The following is a 26,718-nucleotide window of genomic DNA, read 5'->3' on the forward strand; positions in this document are numbered from 1 at the left end:
TTGTTCAAATTCTCAGTCACGTGTGTGAATCCTCTGCAAGTGGGTGTGCTTTTCGCTATATCTCTGTTTATGTTGAGTTAATGTGCTTTATTTCAAGCCCAAGATGGCCATAATTAAGTGGGTACAACAAGAACATGGGGATACAGTTGGAAACTCGTTGAGAGAGAACCACATTAACATACAAAAGCAAATAGCGTGGTGGAGCACAGGCGCAATAAGGACCTTTGGCTGGATCTTGTGAGCAGCTTGTTCTCATCGACTTGTCCTACTATACTCTTAACATATTTTTTGTCCTTGCTTCAAATCCTTCCATGAACCTTCACTTACCAGGCATCAATATTAAGTGATGGACAGTAAGTGTTGAGTGATAATGCCATCTGATTGCTAACTTTGTGCATGGAGGTCGGAAGTGGACTTAAAGACAATCAGGAAGGCTCGTTCACTAGCGGTTACTGACAACAAAAATAACTTTTAGTTGTTAAAATGCAGTACAAATCTATAATTAAAATACAACTATTAAGTTTTAAAACACTTAGTGTACTGTACAGTACAGATCGATAGGAGTTGAAGAGAGGTAGGTTAGTTCTGCATATGTAGGCTACCTGATAGCATAAACAGTGATATCAGCTGACAGAGAACAAAGGAAACAAAAAATAACTTTATTATTTTTAAAATACACAAGAAATCTGTAACAAAATACAAATGTTAATTTATAAAAGTATCTTCTTATGTTCAAAGAGCTGTAGATGTTTGCTATAGGAGTTGAGGTTTGCATTGTGTTCATTGGGTTCCAAGGCTAACTTTACTGGACTTACGAACAAAGTGGACTTGCAAACACACACTCAGAATGGAATTTGTCTGGACTTACTGTAACCCATTTCTGCTTTCTCCCCTCAGCTTGTATGCTGCAAATGGAGTTGGTCAACTATGAACGTGTAAAGGAGTATTGTCTTAAAGTGCTAGTGATTGAAGAAGAGAACTTTCAGGCATTGTACCGCACAGGAGTGGCCTACTATCACTTGAACAACTATGAAAAGGCCATGATCTACCTAAAGAAGGCCAAGAAGCAGAAACCTACAGGTCAGTTTCAGATCATTTCAATTTTGTTTTTGTGATGAAATTTTTATTGCTAAAATGAAAAGGTACACAACAAAAACAGTTGGCAGGTACCTAGCACAAAAAAAGGAAAGCTGGACAGGAGAAACTGCTGCGAGAAGCAGCCCGCATCCTGTTCCTGACCAACTGAACAGCATGAGTCCAGCTGTGGACAGCAGACCTCGAAGAGTCATTGATCAGGGATAAAATGTAAATTTCTAGAAGGTTAAGATTATAAAATGAAGACTTCCAGATTGCATGATAAGATCAAGAGGTTTGCAATGAGAGGCTAAAAGCAACATATCTACAATTAGCCATCCCCTGTGGCTCCACCCGTGTAGTAGTGAAACAGGACAATGAGAGGAGGCTCTGCCTGGCTCCCCACTCGTGATGTCACGCTTCCCCTTCGCCTCGGTCTGCAGGCTCTGTTACGAATTAGCACAAATATATCGTTCATGTAAGCAAACTATGATTCTTAGTGGAATGAGTGAAGTCGCAAAATCGAGCGGAGTGTTAAAGCAAATTATAGAGTAAAACCCGATCTAAATCCATTAAGTAGTTCTCTCTTTCCCTAGCTAAGCAGAAGTAAGAAACGCCCGAGGCTGGCTCATGAGTGAGGAGGGCCCTGCCCCTTTCCCCTGGGCTGGTGCATGTCTCTCCGATTTGCACAAATAAATCGGTACTGCAAGTGAACTATGATACATAACACAATGAAAGAAGTCGCAAAATCAACTGGAATGGTCAAGCAAATTATAGAAAAAAAACCCAATCTAAATCCTTTAAGTAGATCTCTTGTGAAAAGTGGACAGACATACAGGCAGATGTTGGATTTTATATATATAAAGATGATAGCAGCCATTAAAAACTTCAGCTGTTGCAGAGAAGTGGATAGTGAGGAAACAGAAGAAACATCCTGGAGAAAAACATGAGGGGACAAAGGAATCGGGAAAGAAAGAATCATAGAGAGGGATTGAGGAACTGTAAGGGGGTGAAAATGACATAGCCCATTGCATGATGTCTCCAGTGGGAAGGGTACAGTCTATGGGCAAATTTAATTTGTGTTCTGCTGATTAGTATTTTAAGAGCATTTTTTCAAAATTCAAAATCAAATATATTTTCAAAAACAGTTTGCCACAAACGATGGAGAAAGGTTTTTCAGCGAACTAGACATGACTGGGAGAGTTTTGAGGGATGCTTTACAGAAGAGGAAGCAGAGAAGATTAGAGTAGAGATGAATAGGAAGAGGGGAAGTGGAGAGATAGATGGCCTAAATCAACACTCCGACTCCTTAAATACATCTCCCAGCACCAACATACCAGACTGACACCAAGGGGAGGAGGAAATTGGACAACCTCTGATATTCAGGGCAGAATTGCAGAATAAAAGAGTGTGGAGGTGCCGTCTTGGCAGTAGATCAGTTTTGCAACAAACCTTTTAATCTGAATGGGTTAGGATACAATTGGGCTAACAATAGGAAAAAGGAAGTTTAATTTATTAGAAACGGAAATGAGGTTGAGCAATGGGATAAAATATATTTTGTTCCTATAGAAAACCAGGAATGAGGATGCTAAGGATGGGCAGATCCAGCTCAGGACTGGTCTTAAAGTAAAAGCAAGATGGTATAATTTAAAATCAGGGAGGGAGACTCCACCATCCGACCTGTTGCAGATTAGAGTGGAGTGTTTAATAGATGGTCTCTTGTGACTAAAAAAATGAAGACACTGGAGGCTAAACTTTACCAGTGTACAGCTATGGTGCAATGAAAGCTCACGAGCACCAAGAACCACTAGTAGTAGCTATTTATGTATTGTATCAGGGATTCTACACAATACCCAAGACTCCAGAAATGGTTCCAAGGGACACTAGAGTATGTTCTTGCCTGGGGCCTATATTCATCTTTGAGCCATATACCTATTGAGACTGGAGTTGAGAGGTAAGGGCTTACATGCTGGTGCCTTAAACCGACCCCCCAGAATGCAGAGGAGAGGCTAATCATGCATTCTTAGCTTGTTACTTCGTATTCCTACAACAACTCCAACAACACATGTCATGGTCATATGCATTTTCCAAATCTGAACTCCTACAAGTTGGCACTAAAGTGCAACTTAATAAAATGAGCTCCTTCCCAGTCACTCTTAACGGTGATCTCATCAGACCTTCTTCTGGCACAAGGAATCTTGGTGTCATTTTTGATTCCTCCCTTTCTTATTCTGCCCACATAAACCACATTAAGAAACTTTCTTCTTTTCACCTCCATAACATATCCTGTGTTCGCTCATTCCTCTCCATTTCTAATACTGAGCGACTTGTCCATGCTTTTATCACATCCCGCATCGATTATTGTAACTTGCTGCTGGCAGATGCCCCTTCTAATCTTATATCACAGCTCCAGTTGATTCAAAACTCTGCTTCAAGAGTCCTAACTCGAACCAGCAACAGTGAGCACATTACAGCCATCCTGCTTCGCCTTCACTGGCTCCCTGTGCCTTACAGGATTGAATATAAAATTCTATTAATAACCTACAAAGCTTTAAATGTCCTTGCACTGAACTACATCAGTGACCTTCTAAAGCACTAGGCTCCTGTTCACCTACTAATGTCCTCTGATTCTGGTAATCTTGTTGTGCCTCACACTAACCTGCACTCTATGGGTGACAGCAGGGCCTTCAGCTCCATAGCACCCAGACTTTGAAATAACATTCTGAAATTAATTTTTTTTTAATATTTTTATTCATTTTATTGCAATCCATACAAAGCAATCAAGTTTTTACAAAAAGAAAAATTGAGTTAAGAAGAGATCGATCCCCACCCCTGAGAGAGACAGCAAGCCAAACAGCATAAAATTTAAGGCTTGTAAACATACCTAAATTAATAAATTCTCTGTGCTTCATGAACTTATTTTAAAATATTACTGATCAGATCGTGCCATGTTTTGAAAAACGTCTGTACGGATCCTCTGAGTATTTGATTTTTTCCAATTTCAAATAATATAACACATTGGTTTCCCACTGACTTAAAAGAAGAGAGTTTGGGTTCTTCCAGTTTATCAGAATAAGTCTGCGTGCCAACAGTGTAGTGAATGCAATCACAATTTGTTTGTCCTTCTCCACTTTAAGCCCCTCTGGAAGAACACCAAACACAGCTGTTAATGGGTTAGGAGGGATTGAGAGTCCAAGGCGGTCTGAGAGGTAATTAAAAATTTTTGTCCAGAATAATGTTAATTTGGTGCAGGCCCAGAACATGTGACCTAGTGAGGCTGGGACTTGGTTGCAACGTTCGCAGGTTGGATCATGCCCTGTAAACATTTTGGAGAGTTTTAGTCAAGACAGATGTGCTCGATAAATAATTTTGAGTTGTATAATTGTATGCTTTGCGCATATGGAGCTCGAGTGAATTCTCTGCATTGCTACTTTCCACTCCTTTTCTGATATATTAATTGAGAGATCGTTTTCCTAGTGTCCTCTTGGATCTTTGAAAGGGAGGGATTGTAAAATGATTTTATATATTGTAGAGATGGAGTCTAAGTCCTTGAGATTGAGCAATACTTTTTCCAGCATGGGTGAGGGTGCAAGATGAGGAAAATCTGGAAGGTTCTGTTTAACAAAGTTCCTGATTTGAAGATAGTGAAGGAAATGTGTAGCTGGAATGTTAAATTTGGAATGTAATTGTTCATAGGATGCAAAGACGTGTCTATATAAAGATCTCTAAGCAAGTTAATTCCAAATTTTTTCCAGATATTAAAAACTGCATATGTTTGTGAAGGTTGAAAGAGGTGGTTCTCTTGCAGGGGTGCCACAGATAGAAGCTTCTCCGTCTTAAAATGCTTTCTACATTGGTTCCAGATTCTAAGTGAGTGGAGCACAATTGGGTTATTAGTGTATTGCCGATAACGTGTGTTTATTGGAGCGCAGAGCAAGGAATACAAAGAAGTACTGCAGGATTTTACTTCTATTGCGGTCCATGCCTGTGTATGTTCTTCTGTTTGTGTCCAGGTTCTTATCGCCTGAATATTTGCTGCCCAGTAATAAAACTGGAAGTTAGGTAGAGCCATGCCGCCTTCTGCCTTTTGTCTTTGTAGAGTCGCTCTTTTGATGCGTGGATGTTTTGAATTCCAAATAAATGAGGTTATTGTTGAATCTAATTTCTTAAAAAATGATTTATTAATGTATATTGGAATGTTTTGAAATAAAAAGAGAAGCTTCGGAAGGATATTCATCTTAACAGTGTTAATTCTTCCAGCTAAAGTAAGATGAAGGGTTGACCATCTATGCAAGTCTTGTTTAATTTTTTCCATACAGAAGGCAAAAGTTTCTTGATAAAGAGCTTTGCGTCTACTTGTGATGAAATTAATTAGATCAGCCGACTCCATTCATTCTTCTAAAAAAAAAACTTAAAACATCTCTTTAGGAAGGCTTTTAGCTTAACATTCTGCCCTTTCTTTCAGTTTACCTCTCTGTCCAGGTGCTCAGGATAATTTTTGTGTCTGTTATATCACAAATTAGGTTATTTATTAGGTTTTTCTTTTAGTATTGAATTTAGTATTTTACTCTGGTTTATTGTCCTTTATTCTATTTAATGCTTTGTTATCTGTTTCATTGTTCTTTTCAGGAAAACATTTGTATCCAATGTTACATATACCCTGCTGTTTTTTTCTAAGACTCCGTGAAGTGCCTTGAGCATGTGAAAGATGCTATATAAATAAAATGTATTATTATTATTATTATCTACAAAGCACATGTAGACTGGGTTATCACGCTTTTATGCACCCTCCAGCAAATGTGGCAGGGAGAACGGCTAGTCTACTGTTCCCCGGCCAGGATGGAATCCACATTGTTCCTCCTGTATCTTTGGCTCAACCATCAGATAGATTTGTCCCTCCAAGACCTAAACAGGGGGACCAACACTCCAGTCTTCCATTCCAAGGGTGCTTTATCTACCCTCCATGTCCACATGGAGATGTCTACCTCTCCAGTCGGATTTCATCGACCCCAGCAGCCTTAGCAGTATGTAGTCCTCGGAACACCACAATGACTTCAGCAAAACTGGACATGTCCAATGCTGCCTCCTGGTAAGAAGATTGCGCAGTGGGGTGAGGAGTTCCTCAAAGGGTTCCTTTCATTACTTGACAATTTTGTACATAAGACATCAGCACCTCTCCATCCATGTTTAATACTGTCTGAGGAAATTCATGCCTTCCCCTCCTAAGGCGCTGAACAGTTTGCCAAGAACAATCTCAAGGTCACACCACAGTCTCCAAAAATGGCCCTTCCCGACTTCTCCCATTCTTGAGCTTTTGATTCCACAAACCCCTTTTGCAGCAGTTCTCTTAGCCTGTCTGGTCTCTACTGTTTCAGGAGATCCTACAGAAAGCATTTCTCTGAAAGCCACTTTCTTCAGTCTGCCAGCTTCTGTCACCTCTGGTGTCCATCATCGGGTCCTAGGGTTGCCACCATGAGATGCCCAGACCAACTTCAGACCACAGCTCTTAGCAGCCATTTTCATTGCTGAAGGCAAAACTTTGCCTCTTGGATGTTTACTTGGGATCAGAGACAGCTCGTGAGCACCCCTTCAATCTGCACTTGTCACATATTTGAGTGTAGGCCGAGATATTTTGCATATTTTTAAAGTCAGGTTGTTAAGCTGTAATCCACATTATTTACATTGAGGAGTATGAATCAGTACCACGCCCTGCCACTGTGCATTCATTGCCCCCACAGCACTATCTTGTTCTATTCTTGGTTCTTCCTTTGGCAGCGGTCCTAGCCAAAGCCACCACTCTAGACAATAAACAAAAGAACAGCAGCAGATTTAAAACGGTGACAACATTTTTCCACTCCGGTGTCAAAAATCTTTTCCTAGACTTGCTTTGTAAATTTTTTTTTGTTTTTAACTTGCAAAGTTCATTAAAGAGATTTGGGAAATCAAGCAGTAATTGTTGACTCCTGAGACATTTAATAAAGATAATCTTTTGCATATGCTATTTATTTATTAGTGCCATTTCCCCCCCTTTAGGCTTGCATAATCAGTGGCAACCAAAGTGTCCCGTAAGGTCGGTAACATGAAGACAACCAGCTGTTCTGTCAGACTCAGGTGTATTGATCTTCTACACAATTTTATTGAGTAAAAAGAACAAATGCACAAGCCTTCAAGTCCATGGTGTTCTGCTCTCACCTGCCCCAGAATCGTACTGCAGCCCCTGAGGGGTAAAGAGGCCACAAATCTGCTGGAATCTGATCTGATTTAGCATCTGATAAATGCTTTTTACTGTAGTGGTTTTCTACACACAAGTATGGATTGCTGTTAACATTTACAGACAAATACACAAACAAATACACAGTACAGTCAGCCTTCTGTATCTGCAGGGGATTGGTTCCAGGACTTTCTATGAATCCACAAAATCCAAGTCCCTTATATAAAATGGCATAGTAATCTGCTCCAAAAAATTAAAGGAACACTTAAATCGCACATCAGATCTCAATGAACAAAATATTCAAGTGGAAAATCTTGACTGAGTAATGCTGTGTAATTCATTGAGAATAAAATGAAGCAACAGAATTGGAAACCAAAATCACCAACCTATTGAGGGCTGATTCAACATCACACTAAAAATCAAAGTCAAAAATTGAAATCAAAGGCTGATCCAGTTTGTGTGAATTTCATTACGGCAGCTCCTAATGATCCTTGGGGACCTCTTCCAGGACCTGAATCAGGGCATCAGCGAACTCCTGGGCAGTTTGTGGCACTATTTGGCGATGTCAGATGCACCAATACACATTGTCCCATAAATTCTTAATTGGATTCAGATCTGGCGAACATGCGGGCCTGTCAATGGCATCAATGTCTTTGTCATCCAGGAACTGCCTACACACTCTGGCCAAACGAGGCCTGGTATTGTACTGCACCAGCGTAAGGTCTGACAGTGGCTCTAACAGCATTCAGGGTACTGTTGCTTAGCATTTGGAGGTCTGCGCAACCCACCGAGGATCTGCATCCCCAGACCATCACTGACTCCCCTGCCAAACCAGTCATGCTTGATTTTGCTGCAGGCTGTGTAACGTTCACCATGTTGTCTCCAGACTCTTTCACATCTGTCACATTTGCTCTTTGTGAACCTGCTCTCATCTGCGAAGAGACCAGGGTGCTAATAGTGAAGCTGCCACTTGTGGTATTCCCTGGCGAATGCCAATCAAGCTACACAGGTCCCACTAGAGGACATCTGGCACAGTTCTGGCAGAAACATGCACATCAGTAGCCAGCTGGAGGTCACTTTGTAGGGCTGTAGCAGTGCCCCTTCTATTAGTCTTTGCACAAAGGAGTGGATACCGGTCCAACTACTTGCTTGATATCCTTCTACCACCGTGCCCATCTCCTGGTATCTCATCTATGCCCTTCTGACCTTTTTGCGACGGCACATATGGTTGTGCCATCCTGGAGGAGCTGGACTACCTGGGGTACTGCCTGTTGCTCCCAGTAGTGACAAGGACACTAGCAAAACACAAAACTAGAAAAGGATCAGATAAGAATGATAGGGAGAGAGCAATTGTCTGTGGCCACCATTCTCTTCTTGGGGGGGTGTCTTGCTGTGTCCTCTCCAGTGCCCCTGTTGTCACTTTCATTTTCACTAATGTTGGTGAGGCTGATTCACAATCGTTTGTGCTTCCTAACTGGACAGACTGATATCATTGAAGCTTCATTGACAAGCCAAGGAGCTGGTGGTGGATTTTAGGAGACCCAGGCCCCTCATGGACCCCGTGATTATCAGAGGTGACTGTGTGCAGAGAGTGCAGACCTATAAATACCTGGGAGTGCAGCTGGATGATAAATTGGACTGGACTGCCAATACTCATGCTCTAAGCAACAGAGGACAGAGCCGAATATACTTCCTTAGAAGGCTGGCGTCCTTCAACATCTGCAATAAGATGCTGCAGATGTTCTATCAGATGGTTGTGGCGAGTGCCCTCTTCTATGCAGTGGTGTGCTGGGGAGGCAGCATAAAGAAGGGGGACGTCTCACGCCTGGACAAACTGGTGAGGAAGGTGGGCTCTATTGTTGGCACGGAGCTGGACAGTTTTACATCTGTGGCAGAGCGACGGGCGCAGAGCAGGCTCCTGTCAATCATGGAGAATCCACTGCATCCACTGAACAGTGTCATCTCCAGACAGAGGAGCAGCTTCAGCGACAGACTGCTGTCACTGTCCTGCTCCACTGACAGACTGAGGAGATCGTTCCTCCACCACACTATGTGGCTCTTCAATTCCACCCCTTGGTAAACATTAACATTATACAGTTATTTTCTGTTATACCTGCATTTTTATCACTCTTTAATTTAATATTATTCTTTATCAGTATGCTGCTGCTGGAGTATGTGAATTTCCCGTTGGGATTAATAAAGTATCTATCTATCTTGACTTGGTGTTAGACTGTGTGGATTAAGTGTTATATAATTTTGCACATTTTTCCATATACTTTAAATAATTTCTAGTTTACCTATAATACCTAACAACATAAATGCCATGTGAATACTTTTTGTACTGTATTGTTTATTGTGTAACGACTTCAGCAAGTGACACGCCACTTTTCAAAAGATCTATGATTTTTATTTTCTTATTATTACTTGGTTGTATTATTTTAACCAACACTCATTGTACTCTGTTATTTTGGTTATGTTATCTTAAATGCAACTTTCTCCCCTGCCTGTTCTTGTAGTCTAATTGTCTGGGATTACAGATATAAAAGAAAGGGTGAAGTGCTGAACTACATTAGCATTAGTTAATCCTGACAGTGTTCCAAGAGTATGGGATTTGGGACAATCTTACAATCTGCATAATAGCAAGTATACAGGGAAGAGCAGAGTCACCCAGGCTCCCATACATGAAAAACACTCTGCTACCATTTCCAATCCTTTTTTACTTGTGTTTGCACGTCACCGAATGTATCTGGTGGTGATACGGCCATGCAGTAAGCTCTATCACATGTAAGCTGCTAGACAGCTTGTAAACAGTTTTATGGTTTAATATATTCTAATGGACAGCAGACTTGGGATGGTATCATGGCTGTAATTGATACAGGGAGCCCTACCCAGCTGGGAGGCCAGTGCAATAGAAGGGCCATGGAGATGACGATCGGTGAATATTTTCTCCCTCAGTACACGAGATGGCATCATGCCTGGGTTAGGTTTCCCACACTGACACATGCAGGGCACGCTGGGAGCTGTAGTCCCGTATGACAGCCCTGTTGAGTTCTGGTGGGGGGCCTGCAGGGATTTACAATCCCTACATTCAGGGACTTCCGTTTGACCTGGATGTTCTTCCAGCGGGCTGCGCCCTAGCGCCACAAGTGCTTCTGGATCATAGATAAAAGTCACTCAGTCTCATCTAGGCAAGTCAGAGTTGGCAGAGGAATTGGCTTAGGAAGAGTGGAGGAGAAAGAAGAGAAACCATTTGCTTTGCTATGCAGTATTTTGACCAGAAGAAGCCTGTTAAAGGTACCTTGTTGAATAAAAGTACATATTTGAACCTGGGACTGCACTGTTCAGAGGTTGTGTTGGTCACAATGTCAAAAAAAGGTTTTTGATGTTTTTTCTGAAATAAATTGCAATCCAGTATAAAGGTTATAAAATGTGTAAAGTTATATGGCCGTACTTTCTACAATAATTTGAATATTTTGTGAATAAAGCAAATTGTACTTCAAACAAATACAGGGTGAGCCAAAATGAAGTACCTCATTTCTCAAAGTCATTGCACAAGGTAGAGGCAGACAACTTTGTTGGGGTGGGGGTCCTTTGATAGGCGATCCCTTGTAGTTCTCAGTCGGCCACATGCCTTGGTCTGATGTGTACTGTGCTTTCACTGTCGAAGTGTTCTTCAAAAACAACAAACCCATCATCACTACGCAATGCGTCTTCCCAATGCACTTCAGCATTCCTCCTAACAATGACGTCCCAAATCAGAAAACAGTTCTTCAGTGGGTGGCTAAATTTAGACAGATGGGTCCAACATTGAACAGAAAGTCTCTAGACTGTCCTCGGACTGTAAGACTGCCTGAAAACATCCAAGCTGTAAGGGCATCAATTTTGCAGTCTCCTAGATGTTCAGCGCGCTTCTGCCTTAGGCATTTCCAGCACATCTTTGATTTTGCATGAGGACCTTAATTTCGATCCATACAAAATGATGGTAGTGCAGGAACTCACTGAGAGAGACTGGGAGAGCCGTAGAGAGTTGTGCGTGAACATTCTGCAAACCGTTCATCGCGATGCCATCGTCATGTGCAGCGACGAGGTAAATTTCCATTTGAACGTATAAGTAAATAAGCAAAACTTTCGCTATTGGGCTGAAACCAACCCTCGTGAACTTCATCAGAGACCCCTGTACAGTAAGCGTGTTACAGTTTGGGGTGCCGTTGCAGAATTTGGCATTGTAGACCCTTACTTTTTTGAGGAGGGGGGAGCAATGGTCACTGTCACTTCAGAACGTTACATTGAAATGCTAGAGAACTTTTTGCAGCCCTAACTGGAAGAAACAGCTGTGGCGGATGCCTGGTGTCAACAGGATGGAGCAACAGCTCATACGGTCTGCGCAGATATCCATGCACGTTTTGTGGGAGATGTTTCTGGGGAAGCTGATCTCCCTGTGTGGCAATGTCCAGTGGCCTTCACGTTCACCTGATCTTGCTCCGTGCGTGTTCTTCTTGTGGGGCTATCTCAAGTCAAAGGTCTACACACACCAACCTGAAAACCTTGAAGCCCTCAAAGACACTATTTGCCACAAAATTGCCACTATTCTCTTTGATATGGCCGAACGAGTCACACTAGCATTCAGAAATTGTTTCAAAGAGTGTATTGCTTAATGATGGCCACCACCTTGAAGACATCATTTTTAAAATGTAGTGGAAAAAAATCTATTTTGTATACCCCTCCTTGTAATTAAATGTATTTTATCTTATAGCGTTTTTGTAGAATAAACGTTTGACATGTGGTACTTCTTTTTGGCTCAGCCTGTACATTAGTTATACTTTCCTGGATCCTACTGTGCTACAGTGTGTTGGGGGTCTGTAATGTGTGTCTTGGGATCTGTGGGTGCGTATGGCTGCAGAGCTGTGAGACTGCAGAATGTCCGTTGTGGAGGGAAGCCAAGAGAGAGCTTGAAGGTGAAAGTGACAGTAGGTGAAATCTCAGGTGAGAGAAAATGAGAGGTCAGGATCATTGCAGATCGGGTGCTGCAGGGAGGAGGCTTGGCAGTCGGGGATGATGCCCTTAGTGGAGCGGTGGCACTCTGGTGGTAGGGTCACTCCAGCTAAACTTTGCAGTGGAGCAGGTGAGGCCAACTGCTCTGGTAGATTCTTACGGATGCTGAGGGATGGTGATGAAAGAAGGGAGCAAGGCTCATGAGGTCCTCACAGATGCCAAGGGATGGCAATGGGTAAACAAGCCACTACGGGTTGACCGTGCTAGTCAGTTAGAAAAGGCAGGCTGGATGAGTACTTCTTATTATTCAGTGCTGGGTTGGATCAAACTGGATTTCCCTTTTGAAGTAACTTTGACCTTTTTGCTTTTTTCTTACAGATACAAATATTATCCGGTATATCCAGCTGGCAGAGTTTAAACTGAGTCGCTGCTCTCAGACGGAGAAATAACCTTTATCGGGTTATCACACAGGTTATTATGAGGCTATTACACATCAGTATGAGCCTTTTTTGATGTCTAAAGAGAAGAATTGGTGTTGACAGAACACGTTGGAAGGAAGATGTGAACTTGTGAATTCTAAAGAAGAGGCCGTGGTTATTTTCTGTTTTTGCAATTTGCACTTGACAACATGAGAAATGATATTTGCATGCAATCTTTCTGAAAAAATAATTTGTTTTCCTGGCCAGTCCACTGTTGCGGATCTCTGTCATCATTTTTTTAAGGGACTTAAAATTGTTAGCACTATATTTTATTTCTTTAATACTATAGACACTTTTAGGTTTCAGTTGTTTCTGAAATCTGTTTATTACATTAATAAGAGGATTTTTTTATGAGACATACTTTAAACTTTTGACACTAATGGTGCTTACTAAATCTTATTATGAAAACTGTATTGTTTGAATAAAGGGGCATCTCAGAAAATGTGCAATTTGTTTTGTCAAGCTAACCTGTTATATTTGAAGATAGCAGGAGCAAGGATGTGTCCGGTGGTATGGCAACGAAACCAGAAACTGCTAAGTGGAGCGGACCTGGGAACAACAGGGTTTGGCAAACCATAAGCCGTTTTTAGATTCTAAAACTTTCTGTGGGCCAAAGGCAAGTCAAATTTAAGGCAGCCTGATTCACTGATGAGCAATCACAGGTCCTGTTGCAGTCCCTCTTGACTGATTCATGAGTTACATAAGGTTGGGGTAGAGGTGTTTGGGCTCCAAGTTACTGTAATGTCAAGTCAAGCTTTTACTTGCCAGCAGAATGAATGTACAGGACAACCCCTTCACATTTGTGCAGGTTGGGTTGGAAAACTGCCTCCATTGTGAAAATTTGCAAATACAGTACACCCCCAAAATTCGCGGGGGTCACGTTCCTAGAGCACCCGCGAATTGCGAAAAACAATGACTTTTGGATGTGCTTACAAAATGCCTATTTTTATACAGTTGTGCTTGAAAGTTTGGGAACCCTTTAGAATTTTCTATATTTCTGCATAAACATCATCAGAATTTCACTCAAGTCCTAAAAGTAGATAAAGAGAAACCAGTTTAACAAATGAGACAAATATATTATACTTGGTCATTTATTTATTAACGAAAATGATCAAATATTACATATTTATGAGTGGCATGCACTTGCCTTAATGAGTTAATTGCCATTTAGTGGCATGGCAAGTGCACAGTGTCAGCTGGATAAGAAGGAGAGGGGCAAGTAGGAAAGAAGAAAAAGGAAATCGGGAGAAAAGAAATGGAGAAATGAGTGAGCATGCATGAGCTACAGGTTTATTTTCAGTCTACGAACTACAAGATGGCCCGACAAGGAACAATGCGATAGGCTGCTGGCATGGGGCATCAAACTAACACACAGACAAACACACTATACGATTTAGGTAAGTGGACCAGTTTTAAATAAGTCAAATAGGTAAACAGTCCTAAATCTACTGTATTATATCATCTAAATATCTACAGCGATAGCCTTAATTCTAAATATTTTAACACTCACCAATACATACATGAGGACAGGCTAATGATCTTTTTCCCCTCAAAGTCTTCACACTTCTGTATTCTTGATAGGAATGAGAAACACAACAAGATCCCACAGTCAAAAAGATGTCTAGCGTGTAAGCAGCTGAGACAAAGATGTGCAATGTGCTCCAGCCAAGACGTGTAGATCCCATAGGTTGTTTTTTTCCAAAAATAACATATTAAAAAAATCTAAAATATTATATAAAATATAATATCACTCTTTAGTTGTGGCCAAAAGCTTTGAGAATGACACAAGTATTGTCTTTCACAATTTGCTGCGTCAGTGTTTGTAGATCTTTTTGTCAGATCTTTCTATGGTATACTGAAGTAGAATTACATGCATTTCAGAAGTTTCAAAGGCTTTTATTGACAATGACATTAAGTTTATGCAAAGAGTCAATATTTGAGTGTTGGCCCTTCTTTCTTTTTCATGACCTCTGCAATTCTCCCTGGCAGGCTGTCAATCAACTTCTGGGACAAATCCTGACTGATGGCAGCCCATTTTTGCATAATCAATGCTTGGAGTTTGTCAGAATTGGTGGGTTTTTGTTTGTACACCCACCTCTTGACCACAAGTTCTGAATGGGATTAAGGTCTGGGGAGTTTCCTGACCATGCACCCAAAATTTCAATGTTTTGTTCCCTGAGCCACTTATAGTAGTTGTCACTTTGGCCTTATGGCCCAGTGCTCTATCATGCTGGATTGTTCATTTTTGGTCACCAAACTGTTCCTGGATGGTTGAGAGAAGTTGCTTTTGGAGGATGTTTTCGTCCCATGCTTTAGTCATGGCTGTGTTCTTAGGCCAAATTGTGAGTAAGCTCTGCACTCCCTTGACTGAGAAGCAACCCCACACATGAATGGTCTCAGGATGCTTTACTGTTGGAATGAGACAGGACTGATGGTAGTGCCCACTCACCTTTTTTTCTCCAGACACCCCAAACAATCGGAAAGGGGATTCATCAGAGAAAATGACTTTACCCCAGCAGTCCAATCCCTGTACCTTTTGTACAATGTTCTCATCAGTATATTACAGTTGTTGAAGAATGAATTATCAACTCAAAGAAAACTTACTACTCTCTATCACTAGTCACACTTGTTTTAGGGAGCTTTAATTATTACATTACACAAATCCAAGTGACAACTGTTGATTTGACCCAATAATGCTAGCTGATGCGCACTTTATAAAATTATTTTCCACAGAATTGATATTTCCTTAATGATAAATGATTCCTCATTGGGGAACAGCAAGGTCAAATTTAAGGGGTACAAATTATTTTGCACATTTCTCATAACCAATAAACTGCAGGCTAGAAAGACATCAGAGATGATTATCTTAATTTCTAAAACTGGTCAGAAATATACTAGATTGCCAAATGAGGCACTCTATAGGAAAAGACTGGCTTTACAATTCAAATTAAATTTAACTTTAAAAAAAAAAAAAACCACCAGAACAAATTATCTTTAAATCACACTAACCTCATTATGAATATGGAGAGCAGTCCAGTGACATTTTAGCACAATAAATACATAAAGAAGACATTCATAAAGCAATAGAGGAGTAAAAATATATAGCAGGATTAAACATATTGAGCACACAAAAATAACAATTACTTAAGGAATACTACAACCCTTATATTCCTCAAAATTTAAAGAGGATGAGGTTCAATCCAAGGACTTCTTTGCCTTAGCTTGATAATTGCTTGATCAACCTCCGATGCGCTCCGAAATTCAAGATGCAATAAAGTCATTGCAGAGAGAGAAAGCAGCTGGCTAAGATGGTCACATGAAGGAATTTTATAAAAAGTATAACTCATTTAGTGACATTATTGCCAAGTTAGAGAAAATAAAATTCTACTAAAAAGTTACACCAAGAATCAATTACTATCTTCCCAAAGAAAAACAAAGATTTGCTACAATGTGTGTCATATACTTTTGCCCCATCTGTTAAAACACATCCCTGGTGATCTCTGGGTTGGTATTTGTGGTTTCAAGTCCCCATTGTAAATGGTTATTTTTACTTAGGCATCCAGAGAATTCCTACTGCTAGATTTATGACAAAGTGTAAATAAATAAATAGCAGTTTAATCTAAAATCTGAATCAATTTTATCCAGATGGGCTTTAATTATTAAGTCCAGTTACTCTGGAATATTTACCAAAACATGTACTTTCTAGTTCCAAGCCATCCATTTTATTTGTACACTTCTATATTTTTGAACTGTGATTGAGCCCATACAAAAAAACTGAGCTAACCTGGTGGTCCATCCCAGGCTGGTTCCTTGATGCCACCAGATTAGGCATTGGCGCTCCACAACTGAAATGGGTCAGGAAGTGGGTGACCCTTCTAAGAGAAGATGTGTTTGAGGCCTGCAATGATTTTATCCATTGCCAAGATACCAAGATACATCCATAAGTGATGTCTCTGTAAATGAGAATACTATTAACATGAAACTATACCATGGTGTGAGAAGGCTTCCTGAGTTTTAAATTGCTGGGGAAAAAAGGACATTTGATTGTCATTTTAATGCTACAATTAGATAAAGGTAGTTCAACTTAAAATTGCACCATTAGGAAAACAAATTTTCAACAGCAGGCTGCTGTCAGGACAGCCAATCTCATGTCAGCATGGTTCTGCATCAAAAATCACGGTGTAACCACTTTCCATGTCTGTGCAACATCTTAGCAGAACAAATAGGGCGGAAAGCACTGCAAGGATGCTCTGGAGAATTCAGGACTAGGGGAAAGATAATTATCAGCCTCTGGCATATTGGTGACATCATTTTATTGTCTACATCACCAGAAGACAGGGATGCAGAGGAGCATAAAATGCAGATCAATGCAACAAAAATGAAAGTAATGATGACAAACACTGATGAGGCATATGAGATTGTGATGGATGGAGGAAAGTTGGAGCAGGTGGACTTGTTTGTGTATTTGAGATGATTAACAAATGACACCGACTGTGTGGTTTTAGGTAAAGTCGAGGTTGACCCAGGGCATGGCAGTGATGGCTAGGTCATCAGGCCCAGGAGAGTAAACGGGCAAGGAACACAGGGATTCTGGCCACAGCGGTTTACCGAGAGACCGAAGTGAACACAAAGAGGCAGCTCATATTTTCCAGGGAAATCCCCAGCACAAATCTGCAACCCAATAAGGCCAAGGCCATGAAACAGGGGATCCTCCTGGAATTAGCTGTGACCTGGTGGTTGACAGTAGCAAGCAGGAGAACACAGCATCTAGGTGGCTTTGGCTAAAGTGGAATGAGTAACGGCTGAATTTAGCTGGTGGAAGAGAGGTGGAGTGATCTGTGTAGTAACTGGTCTGGTGGGGCTAAAGGGGTAGATCCAGGACACAGGTTGTAATGTTGTGCCCCATCCAAGGTGTCATGAATGCAAACACCAGTGAAGAGATGTTCTCTTTTGAGAACTTGGTGAATCTCAAATGGTCCAGATCTCAAGTGTCTGCCCAATGGAGGAAGGGAAGAATGGAGAAAATGCTCCTAAGAAGGAATATAGGTAACATTTTAAAGCCAACTGACTCACAATAATGTACAGGACAATTCTTGTCAGGTGACGCAGTTGTGATGATTCCATTGTGTTTTTCACACAAAAGGCATTGGGGAAAAAAACAAGTCAGCAAGCAACACCATGAAACTACACTTGATGAAAAGCTTAGTGTGGCCAGTAGAGCCACTAGAGGCCTTGACACTGAAGTATGAAGGAGGGAGATGCATCCAGGCTTTTGGGAACAAATGCATCATAAAGTTGCTGAGAATCTCAGATGAACCTGATGACCACTGAGCAAGTCTTAAATCTAGTGAAAATTGAAAGCGAACTGCTGAGTCACATTAAAACCCACAAGCTAAAGATACTTCGGGCATGTGATGGGTCAACCACAGCATACCATTAAAGGCATGGCAGGTCTTTTAGGAGCCAGAAGGTGTAGAGGACCGAGAATATGCTGGAATGACAACATCACGGTATAGATTGGAGTGTTGGAGACTAACTTGCTTAGCGCCAGTTGAGACAGAAGGCGCAGGATGACAATAATGTAGAACATTTATATATATATATATATATATATATATATATATAAATAAAAACTTATAAAAACTACCTTAACTTGGGTTTTTCAGAATTCCCTTTTGTTGGTGCCATTTTAATAGATTATAACCAGTAACGCTATATTGTATACTTAAAGATTTACCAGGGCACCAATCACTACTTTTTTTTGTGGCACCATCATGTGCTTAATGTACTCTGCAGCTGCCATTGATTTTGGGAATGATATGGATGATTCAACTACTACATTACTGTACATCTTCAAGGAGAACGCATTACAACATTAATGAAATAGGTGTATTTTTGTAGGTGGTTGTCCAGCCTTTTGGTTTTGCAATACCTAGAGGTGATCTTTCCTCCAGCGTCCCATCAGCAGCAGTTTTCACCTCCCTGGCTATATGTTCACATCAGTGGACTCCAACTCCAAGAGCAACTTCTTCCAAACATCCAGGAACAGTTTGGTGACCAACAATACCTTTCCCAGCAAAATGGAGCACTGTGCTATAAGGCAAAAGTGATAACTAAGTGGCTCGGGGAATAAAACATCAAAATTTGGAGTCCATGGCCAGGAAACTCCCCAGACCTTAATCCCATTGAGAACATGTGGTGAAGAGGTGGGTGGGCGGGCAAACAAAAATCCATCAATTCTGACAAACTCCAAATACTGATTATGCAAGAATGGGCTGCCGTCATTCAGGACTGGGCCCAGAAGTTGATTGGCAGCCTGCCAGGGCGAATTGCAGAGGTCATGAAAAAGAAAGAAGGGCATCCCTGCAAATATTGATTCTGTGCAGAAACTTAATGTCGTTGTCAATAAAAGCTATTGAAACTTATGAAATAAATGTGTGTAATTCTACTTCAGTATACCATAGAACCATCTGACAAAAAGATCTAAAACCACTAAAGCAGTAAACTTTGTGAAAACCAATACTTGGGTCATTCTCAAAACATTTAGCCATGATTGTACAGACCCTTCATTTTTTCTTGAATGAGTTCCCTTAACACAAACAGGTATGACACCTCACATCGGCTGCACCGTGATTTCCTTTATTTCAGTAGTGTAACTCCAAATTTAGACAAACTAAGCAAGCACAATACATAGCTTTTAAATGATCATTTGATTTACTGAAGGAAAAAACAACACCTATACCACCTATGTAACAAAGTAATTGCCCCTTAAACTTAAGACTTTGCTGTGCCATCTTCATCGGTAAAAACTGCAATGAAATGCTTCCAGCAACAGGAAACCAGTGTTTGGCATTGGCTGGGAGTTTTGGCTCACTCTTCCCTACAGAATTGTTTTAATTCAGCCATAGTGATGGGGTTTCGACTATGAACTGCCCATTTAAGGTCCTGACACAACATCTCAATGAGGTCACTCCAAAAACGTACTTTGTTTTCAGCCATTTAGAGGTGGACCTACTCTTGTGCTTCAGACTTTTGTTCTTCTGCATAACCCAATTGCACTTAAGCTTCAAATCATGGAGTGATGACCAGACATTCTCCTTCAGTACTGAATTTATGCTGCTCTCAATTACGGCAAGTCACGCAGGCCCTGAAACAGCACATCATTACCATACCATCACATTGTCACCACTATGTTTGACTGTGGGCATTATTATAGTAAGCCGTGTTTGGTTTACACCAGAGGTGATGGGACCCACGTCTTCCAAGTAATGCTACTTTTGACTCGTCAGTTCACAGAACATTATCCTAAAAGTTTTGGGAGTTATCAAAGTGTTTTTTATTTTTTATAATTTTGGTTGATTGACTGACTATGGGGGTGGGGCAATTACTTTTTTTTACATGGGTGATATAGATGTTGGTGAACCTTTTTACTTCAATAAATCAAATTCATTTGAAAGCTGTGTATCGTGTTTACTCAGTTTGCCTTTTGTATTAATTTGGCTGGTGATCAGAAACAATTCAGTGTTATGCAGATGCAACAATAGATGAAATCAGGAAGAGGGAAAATTCTTTTACACAGCACTGTATAGCAACTAAGGCATGTAGCTGTTTGAGGCCCTCAGGAAAACACAATGGTGATACCTTGGAGAGAGTAAATGATTTTAAAGCCATTTCTAAGCAACTGTGACCAATCACTCCACTGATGCAAACATCTTAAGCAGTTTGGCATAGTGGTTAAGACATTGGACTGCAAACCCTGAGGTTGCAGGTTCAAATCCCACTACTTGACAACAGTGTGACCATAAGTAAGTCACTTCACTAGCCTGTGCTTGAATTGGAAATAAACAAAGGAAATGTAACCAACTACATCTCAAATGGTGCAAGTCACATTGGTTAAAGGTGTTGGCCAAATAAGTAAATAAAATCACTTCCAGAGCTGTTTGACCAGAATGTGGTTTGTGTTATGTTAAGTTATGGTGCTACTCATTTAAATCATGGTGGTTTGTTTGTCATTCTCAGGGTCTGGTTTGTCTTGGTGTGATGAATTCCACATTGTACCAAAAAGTACTTGGGGACAATGTGAGGACATCTGTCAAAGATGCTGAAGCTGAACCATAAGTGACATTTGCATAAAGAGACGGATCGAAAACACTCAAACAAATCCATGATAGGATGGCTTAAAAAAAAAAAAAGAAACTGAGGGTTACGGAATGATGGAGATTAACCAGAAATTTGTATCAGAAGCGGATTCACTTTTCCTCAAACTGTTGTCTGGCTGCTGTTAACAAAAAAAAAAAAAGGGTTTCGAAATTAAAAAAGCCAAATAAAATTAAAGCAAAACAAATTACATGACATTGGCATCAGTAAAATGGCTACTAATTAAGAAAGAGGCTACAATGAAAGCTTGCAGCTACTTTGCTAACCTAAAGAAACCCGAACTCTCATAAAAGTAAATATACTCATAAATGGAAACACTTATAATATAATGACTGAAAAAACAGACAGAACAGGAGCATTACCAAGACAGAGCAAAAGCCTGACAACTTGACTATGACAAGCTCCTGCTGTCAAGGTCAGAGGAAATGGAAACAACAAAATAAAAAAAAAAAATCAAAACAAAATGAACAAACCAAAGGCAACAGGATTTCATAGGAAGACAAAATGATAAAGGGCTTCAAAAGAACTAGAATACTGCAGAGCCATACTTTTCCAGGAATTACTTTATTAAGTTCCTTCAAGCCTATGTATCTTTATATAATACACTCACCATGATTATATGACCAATATCAGAATAACAAAAGAAAATTTTGCCTTAGAACCAAGCCTGCTTGGATTTCCTTGGTTTCAATCTAAGATCATAATGATTGATTCTCTATTTGTACACTTCTAAACCTATTACAAATAAAAGTAGTGAATACTGGAATATTTTTAAAGCGTATGTTTTTTACACAACATCTTTTTAAAATGACCAACATTTCATTTATCAACAGGAATCACTTAGAATAACAAGTAAACATTTATATGTGTTCTCACCTGTTTACAGATGGCTTTTACTGACCTTTGTGTGAAAAATTAAAATTTGTTCAAGTTCTGTGTGCACCAAAAAACAGAGTTCAGACATGAATGGCTGGAAGGGGTAATGGATATTTATAACCTGTAATCGAGGAATTCACATTTACAATATTGTATTTTATTAAGCTTGTACCACTGCAAAGAGAACTATACATGGAAAAAGGTAATCAAGACAGAGTATTTGTGCTCAAACTGTTGCTTTTATGATTTGATTTGCTATGGCCGGAATTCCATAGTTATAATAGTTTCTGTAAATAACAAAACTAATTTGGTGGACTTGTACTGAAGTTCACTGAAGAGCCACCTAAAAAAGAAGCTCTCAGGCTAGTATGAATTGCTTTGAAAGCTTTGTGTTTGGCAGCAAAAATAAGAAGATATCCCTGCCTTCTTTAATCAAAGTGAAAAATTAGTTTTAAGAATGAAACAACCTCCTTGAGGCATTTTAAAATTCTGGATTAATAAATTATTTGGCAAAAGATTTAGATCATCACAGGCTCCATCGCATAAGCACTTCGCTGTAGACACTATGCTAAAACATCTGGCAAATGCACAGTATTGGTTAAATTACAGAACTGCATCCATATTTTTGATCAAATAATTTAATAATCAACATTTACCATAGCCTCTTTTTCAACTACATTTGCTGGACGTTCTGTGCTAATAGTGTTCGTGCTTCAAAGGGTGGCCAACTGAACAACAGTCAGTACCGCAAAGAACATTAAAGTAAAAAGGTACTTTCAACGTTGAACTTTCTCAGCATATTAAACCATACTACTAAATTATAAAGGTATAGCTTATAAAGCTGCACGTTTTAATTTACTATGATGCACTATATCCCCTGATTAGTCTGCTTTTTAACCATGTTGATTACAAGTTGTTCCGGGTTACAGAGAACTCTTTAACTATACAACAGAGATTGGATGGGCTTGGTTATTATGAGCAGCAGAAAATAAATTATAAGGCCGGCTGCTGTATTAGATGCAAATGATTTCAAAAACAAAAGTGGACCAAAAAAATAAAATAAAGACAATGATTTTCTATAAGTTTTCCAGTTATTTTTAAAATGACCCATCATTAAATTGAAACAATGCTCTTTGGGATATAAAGTACAAACTAGTCTCGCTTCTGTTTTCAAAGACTTAAATAAGCATCTGCTAAGCACACATTTTGAAGTTAGCTTCACAATTCAATTGATGTTAATCTCCATATTATAGTACCTGTGAACAGATAAAAGTTATTTAGAAAGCTTGCTATTCTTTACTTTTTTTAATAGAAAAAATTCTCAAACCTGCTTGATCTACTTCTGGGTTGAACTTGGCTAAAGTCTATCTCAGCAGAACTGGGTTCAGTGTAGGAATAAATCCTGGGTCAGGATGCCAGTCCAATGCAGATCGCCCTGCTGCACATGTTGGTACTGTCAGTTCACTAACATCCATGTCTTGGGGCAATGGTTCCCAACCTGTGGTCCACAGCTGCGTTATCAATTTGGTATTAAGTGCTGTGAATTGGCTCCAATCCTTCCTGCAATACATGGCCTTGCAGTTTATAGCAGTTTTACTTGATAGGTTTGTGATGGGGCATGACACAATTGTTTACGAATGCTTTCTATACCGACAGCCCCAGCTATACTGTTGCTGCAAATGCCCTAAATCACTACCTGCAGTTCACTACAGATGATGAGATGATGGTGTGCATGTGACTAGAAGTGGAAGAATTATCTCAGGGATAATGTAAAGGGGTTAAAGGATAAGGTTGGTATTTCTCAAGTCAAAGTTATTTCTTCACAAACATGGTATATATCTTTTTACCATGAGAAATTGTGTTCTAAAGTTAAGCATTTTCTATAAATTTAAAGAAATATCTTGCCCTCACTGATACTTTACAATAGAGGCTAAAGGGGCAATGGGCACCACCGTAAAGAAAAGTTGCATTTTCTGCTCTTAATACTATTTAAAAAAAAAAAAAAAAAATCAGCTTTGAGAGGTCTTTAACTTCTATGAAGGGCTTGCCGTTGATATCTCCCGGGACTCTGCCGGCTGCTGGTTGTAACCCTCGGGGTGATCCTCTGCGCCTCTCGAGTGGGGGTTGGGGCTTCTCTGGTGACGGCCTCCCTAGGGTCTCAGCGCTCTGGGGTGACCTCTGGGCTTGGAACTCCCTCCATCTTCCGCACGTTTTTGGGGGCAGGTCTGTGGCCCTTCACACTCACTATTGGATGCTCCTATAGAGAAACCTTACACATACAAGCATGCGTATGCACACAGGTGCTCACATGTTGATTTCATAAGTATGACTTGGACATCTTCAGCACATGATCTAAGGTTGTGGTGGCCCTAAATGCCTTAGTAATAATTACTGTATGATTGTCAGCAAACATTTTTACTTTTATATATCTTCATGTAGCTGATGCAGCAATGTTTTTGTCTTGTGGTTTGTTTGTTTTTTTTTTTCCCCCCTCTTTCTGCAGGTCTAGAAGTGGACTCTGGTTCATTTATTGTTTATTCTATACGAAAACCCCCCCTTCCCCCTTTACCTCCATCTCTTCCCTCTCTCTCTTCTTTTTCTTTCACTTTTGTCTCCGTGTCCGGTTCGAATCTTAAAAACATCTAAAAATATTTTTAATAAAGTTTTGGTATCAGGCATGACGTCAGCAGAAGCTGTAACGCTCCACCTGAGAGAAAAACTGTAAGGCTAGTCGCCAGCATTCAGACATCAATTCTGATTGCTTCACAGCCGAACAGGACACGGTTATAAAAAAAAAAATAAAATAAATAACTTCTATGAAGTTTTATATTGGAAGGAGAAACTCAAGGCTCTCATTGAATATTTTATGATTCTAACCACTGAATTGCATCAACATATACAGTACAGAATTTAACCAAGGGATTATGCAACTACTAAATTGCACAGATAATTTGTTTTTCATTACTATTGCCTTACAATTTCCCTGACAATTAACTAACAACTTGCGATATTGAATAAAAATAAACAATGCTTTATGACATTATATTACATATAAACTGGTTGTCCACTACACTATATGCAGTTGTAAAAGTGGTCCTTGGATGTAAAAAGGTTGGAAACCATTGTCTTAGGGCAGGGGTGCCCACACTTTTTCGGCTTGCAAGCTACTTTTAAAATGACCAGGTCGAAATGATCTACCTGAATTAAAAATGCTATATATATATATATATATATATATATACATATATATATATATATATATATATATATATACACTCACCTAAAGGATTATTAGGAACACCTGTTCAATTTCTCATTAATGCAATTATCTAATCAACCAAATCACATGGCAGTTGCTTCAATGCATTTAGGGGTGTGGTCCTGGTCAAGACAATCTCCTGAACTCCAAACTGAATGTCAGAATGGGAAAGAAAGGTGATTTAAGCAATTTTGAGCGTGGCATGGTTGTTGGTGCAAGATGGGCGAGTCTGAGTATTTCACAATCTGCTCAGTTACTGGGATTTTCACGCACAACCATTTCTAGGGTTTACAAAGAATGGTGTGAAAAGGGAAAAAAAATCCAGTATGCGGCAGTCCTGTGGGCGAAAATGCCTTGTTGATGCTAGAGGTCAGAGGAGAATGGGCAGACTGATTCAAGCTAATAGAAGAGCAACTTTGACTGAAATAACCACTCGTTACAACCGAGGTATGCAGCAAAGCATTTGTGAAGCCACAACACGCACAACCTTGAGGCGGATGAGCTACAACAGCAGAAGACACCACCGAGTACCACTCATCTCCACTACGAATAGGAAAAAGAGGCTACAATTTGCACAAGCTCACCAAAATTGGACAGTTGAAGACTGGAAAAATGTTGCCTGGTCTGATTAGTCTCGATTTCTGTTGAGACATTCAAATGGTAGAGTCAGAATTTGGCGTATACAGAATGAGAACATGGATCTATCATGCCTTGTTACCACTGCGCAGGCTGGTGGTGGTGGTGTAATGGTGTGGGGGATGTTTTCTTGGCACACCTTAGGCCCCTTAGTGCCAATTGGGCATCGTTTAAATGCCACGGGCTACCTGAGCATTGTTTGTGACCATGTCCATCCCTTCATGACCACCATGTACCCATCCTCTGATGGCTACTTCCAGCAGGATAATGCACCATGTCACAAAGCTCGAATCATTTCAAACTGGTTTCTTGAACATGACAATGAGTCCACTGTACTAAAATGGTCCCCACAGTCACCAGATCTCAACCCAATAGAGCATCTTTGGGATGTGGTGGAACGGGAGCTTCGTGCCCTGGATGTGCATCCCACAAATCTCCATCAACTGCAAGATGCTATCCTATCAATATGGGCCAACATTTCTAAAGAATGCTTTCAGCACCTTGTTGAATCAATGCCACGTAGAATTAAGGCAGTTCTGAAGGCGAAAGGGGGTCAAACACCGTATTAGTATGGTGTTCCTAATAATCCTTTAGGTGAGTGTATATATATAGCATTTGAAGTCTGAATCACAATCTGATTGTATGAGTGGTTACCTACCAGGTAATGCGTGAGGTTGGTCTGCAAGTCTGCAAACATCTGCCACAGGTGCCCTCTCAGTTGCGAGAGGCAGATCATAGAATGTTACATTATTAACTGTCAAATAATGCAAAGAGTATGCTACATGTGATTTGCCCTATTTTGGGCTCATCAGGTGTAACACTCCACTGCACCCCTCATCAGGGATCAAAACCTTGGATCTTTGACAAATGCACTTTGATTGTGACATTGTGAGAGAAAAAATCCTCTTCCAATTCCAATTCCTACCCATACCCTCCCCAAACAATTTTTTTTAATTTTTTTTTTTTAAATCCCTTCTTTAGCCGATATAAATTGGAAGGCTAACTAGATCACAGCCGGAGTTTTGCAGTAGCTC

The 26,718-nt window shown here is 40.1% G+C and overlaps 1 protein-coding gene across 1 annotated transcript in view; it reads left to right on the forward strand.

Annotated features, from left to right (window-relative positions):
• LOC120518683 (tetratricopeptide repeat protein 9A) overlaps positions 1-13,201 on the forward strand; it is a 41,182-nt gene extending 27,981 nt beyond the window's left edge. The window contains exons 2-3 of the mRNA XM_039741602.1: positions 898-1,080; positions 12,656-13,201. Of these exons, the coding sequence (XP_039597536.1) occupies positions 898-1,080; positions 12,656-12,726 (254 nt within the window). The 3' untranslated portion in view covers positions 12,727-13,201. The remainder of the gene's footprint in view (positions 1-897; positions 1,081-12,655) is intronic.
• Positions 13,202-26,718: the final 13,517 nt, after the last annotated feature.

This window comes from Polypterus senegalus, chromosome 18 (genome assembly GCF_016835505.1).
Source record: "Polypterus senegalus isolate Bchr_013 chromosome 18, ASM1683550v1, whole genome shotgun sequence".
Lineage (NCBI taxonomy): Eukaryota > Metazoa > Chordata > Cladistia > Polypteriformes > Polypteridae > Polypterus > Polypterus senegalus.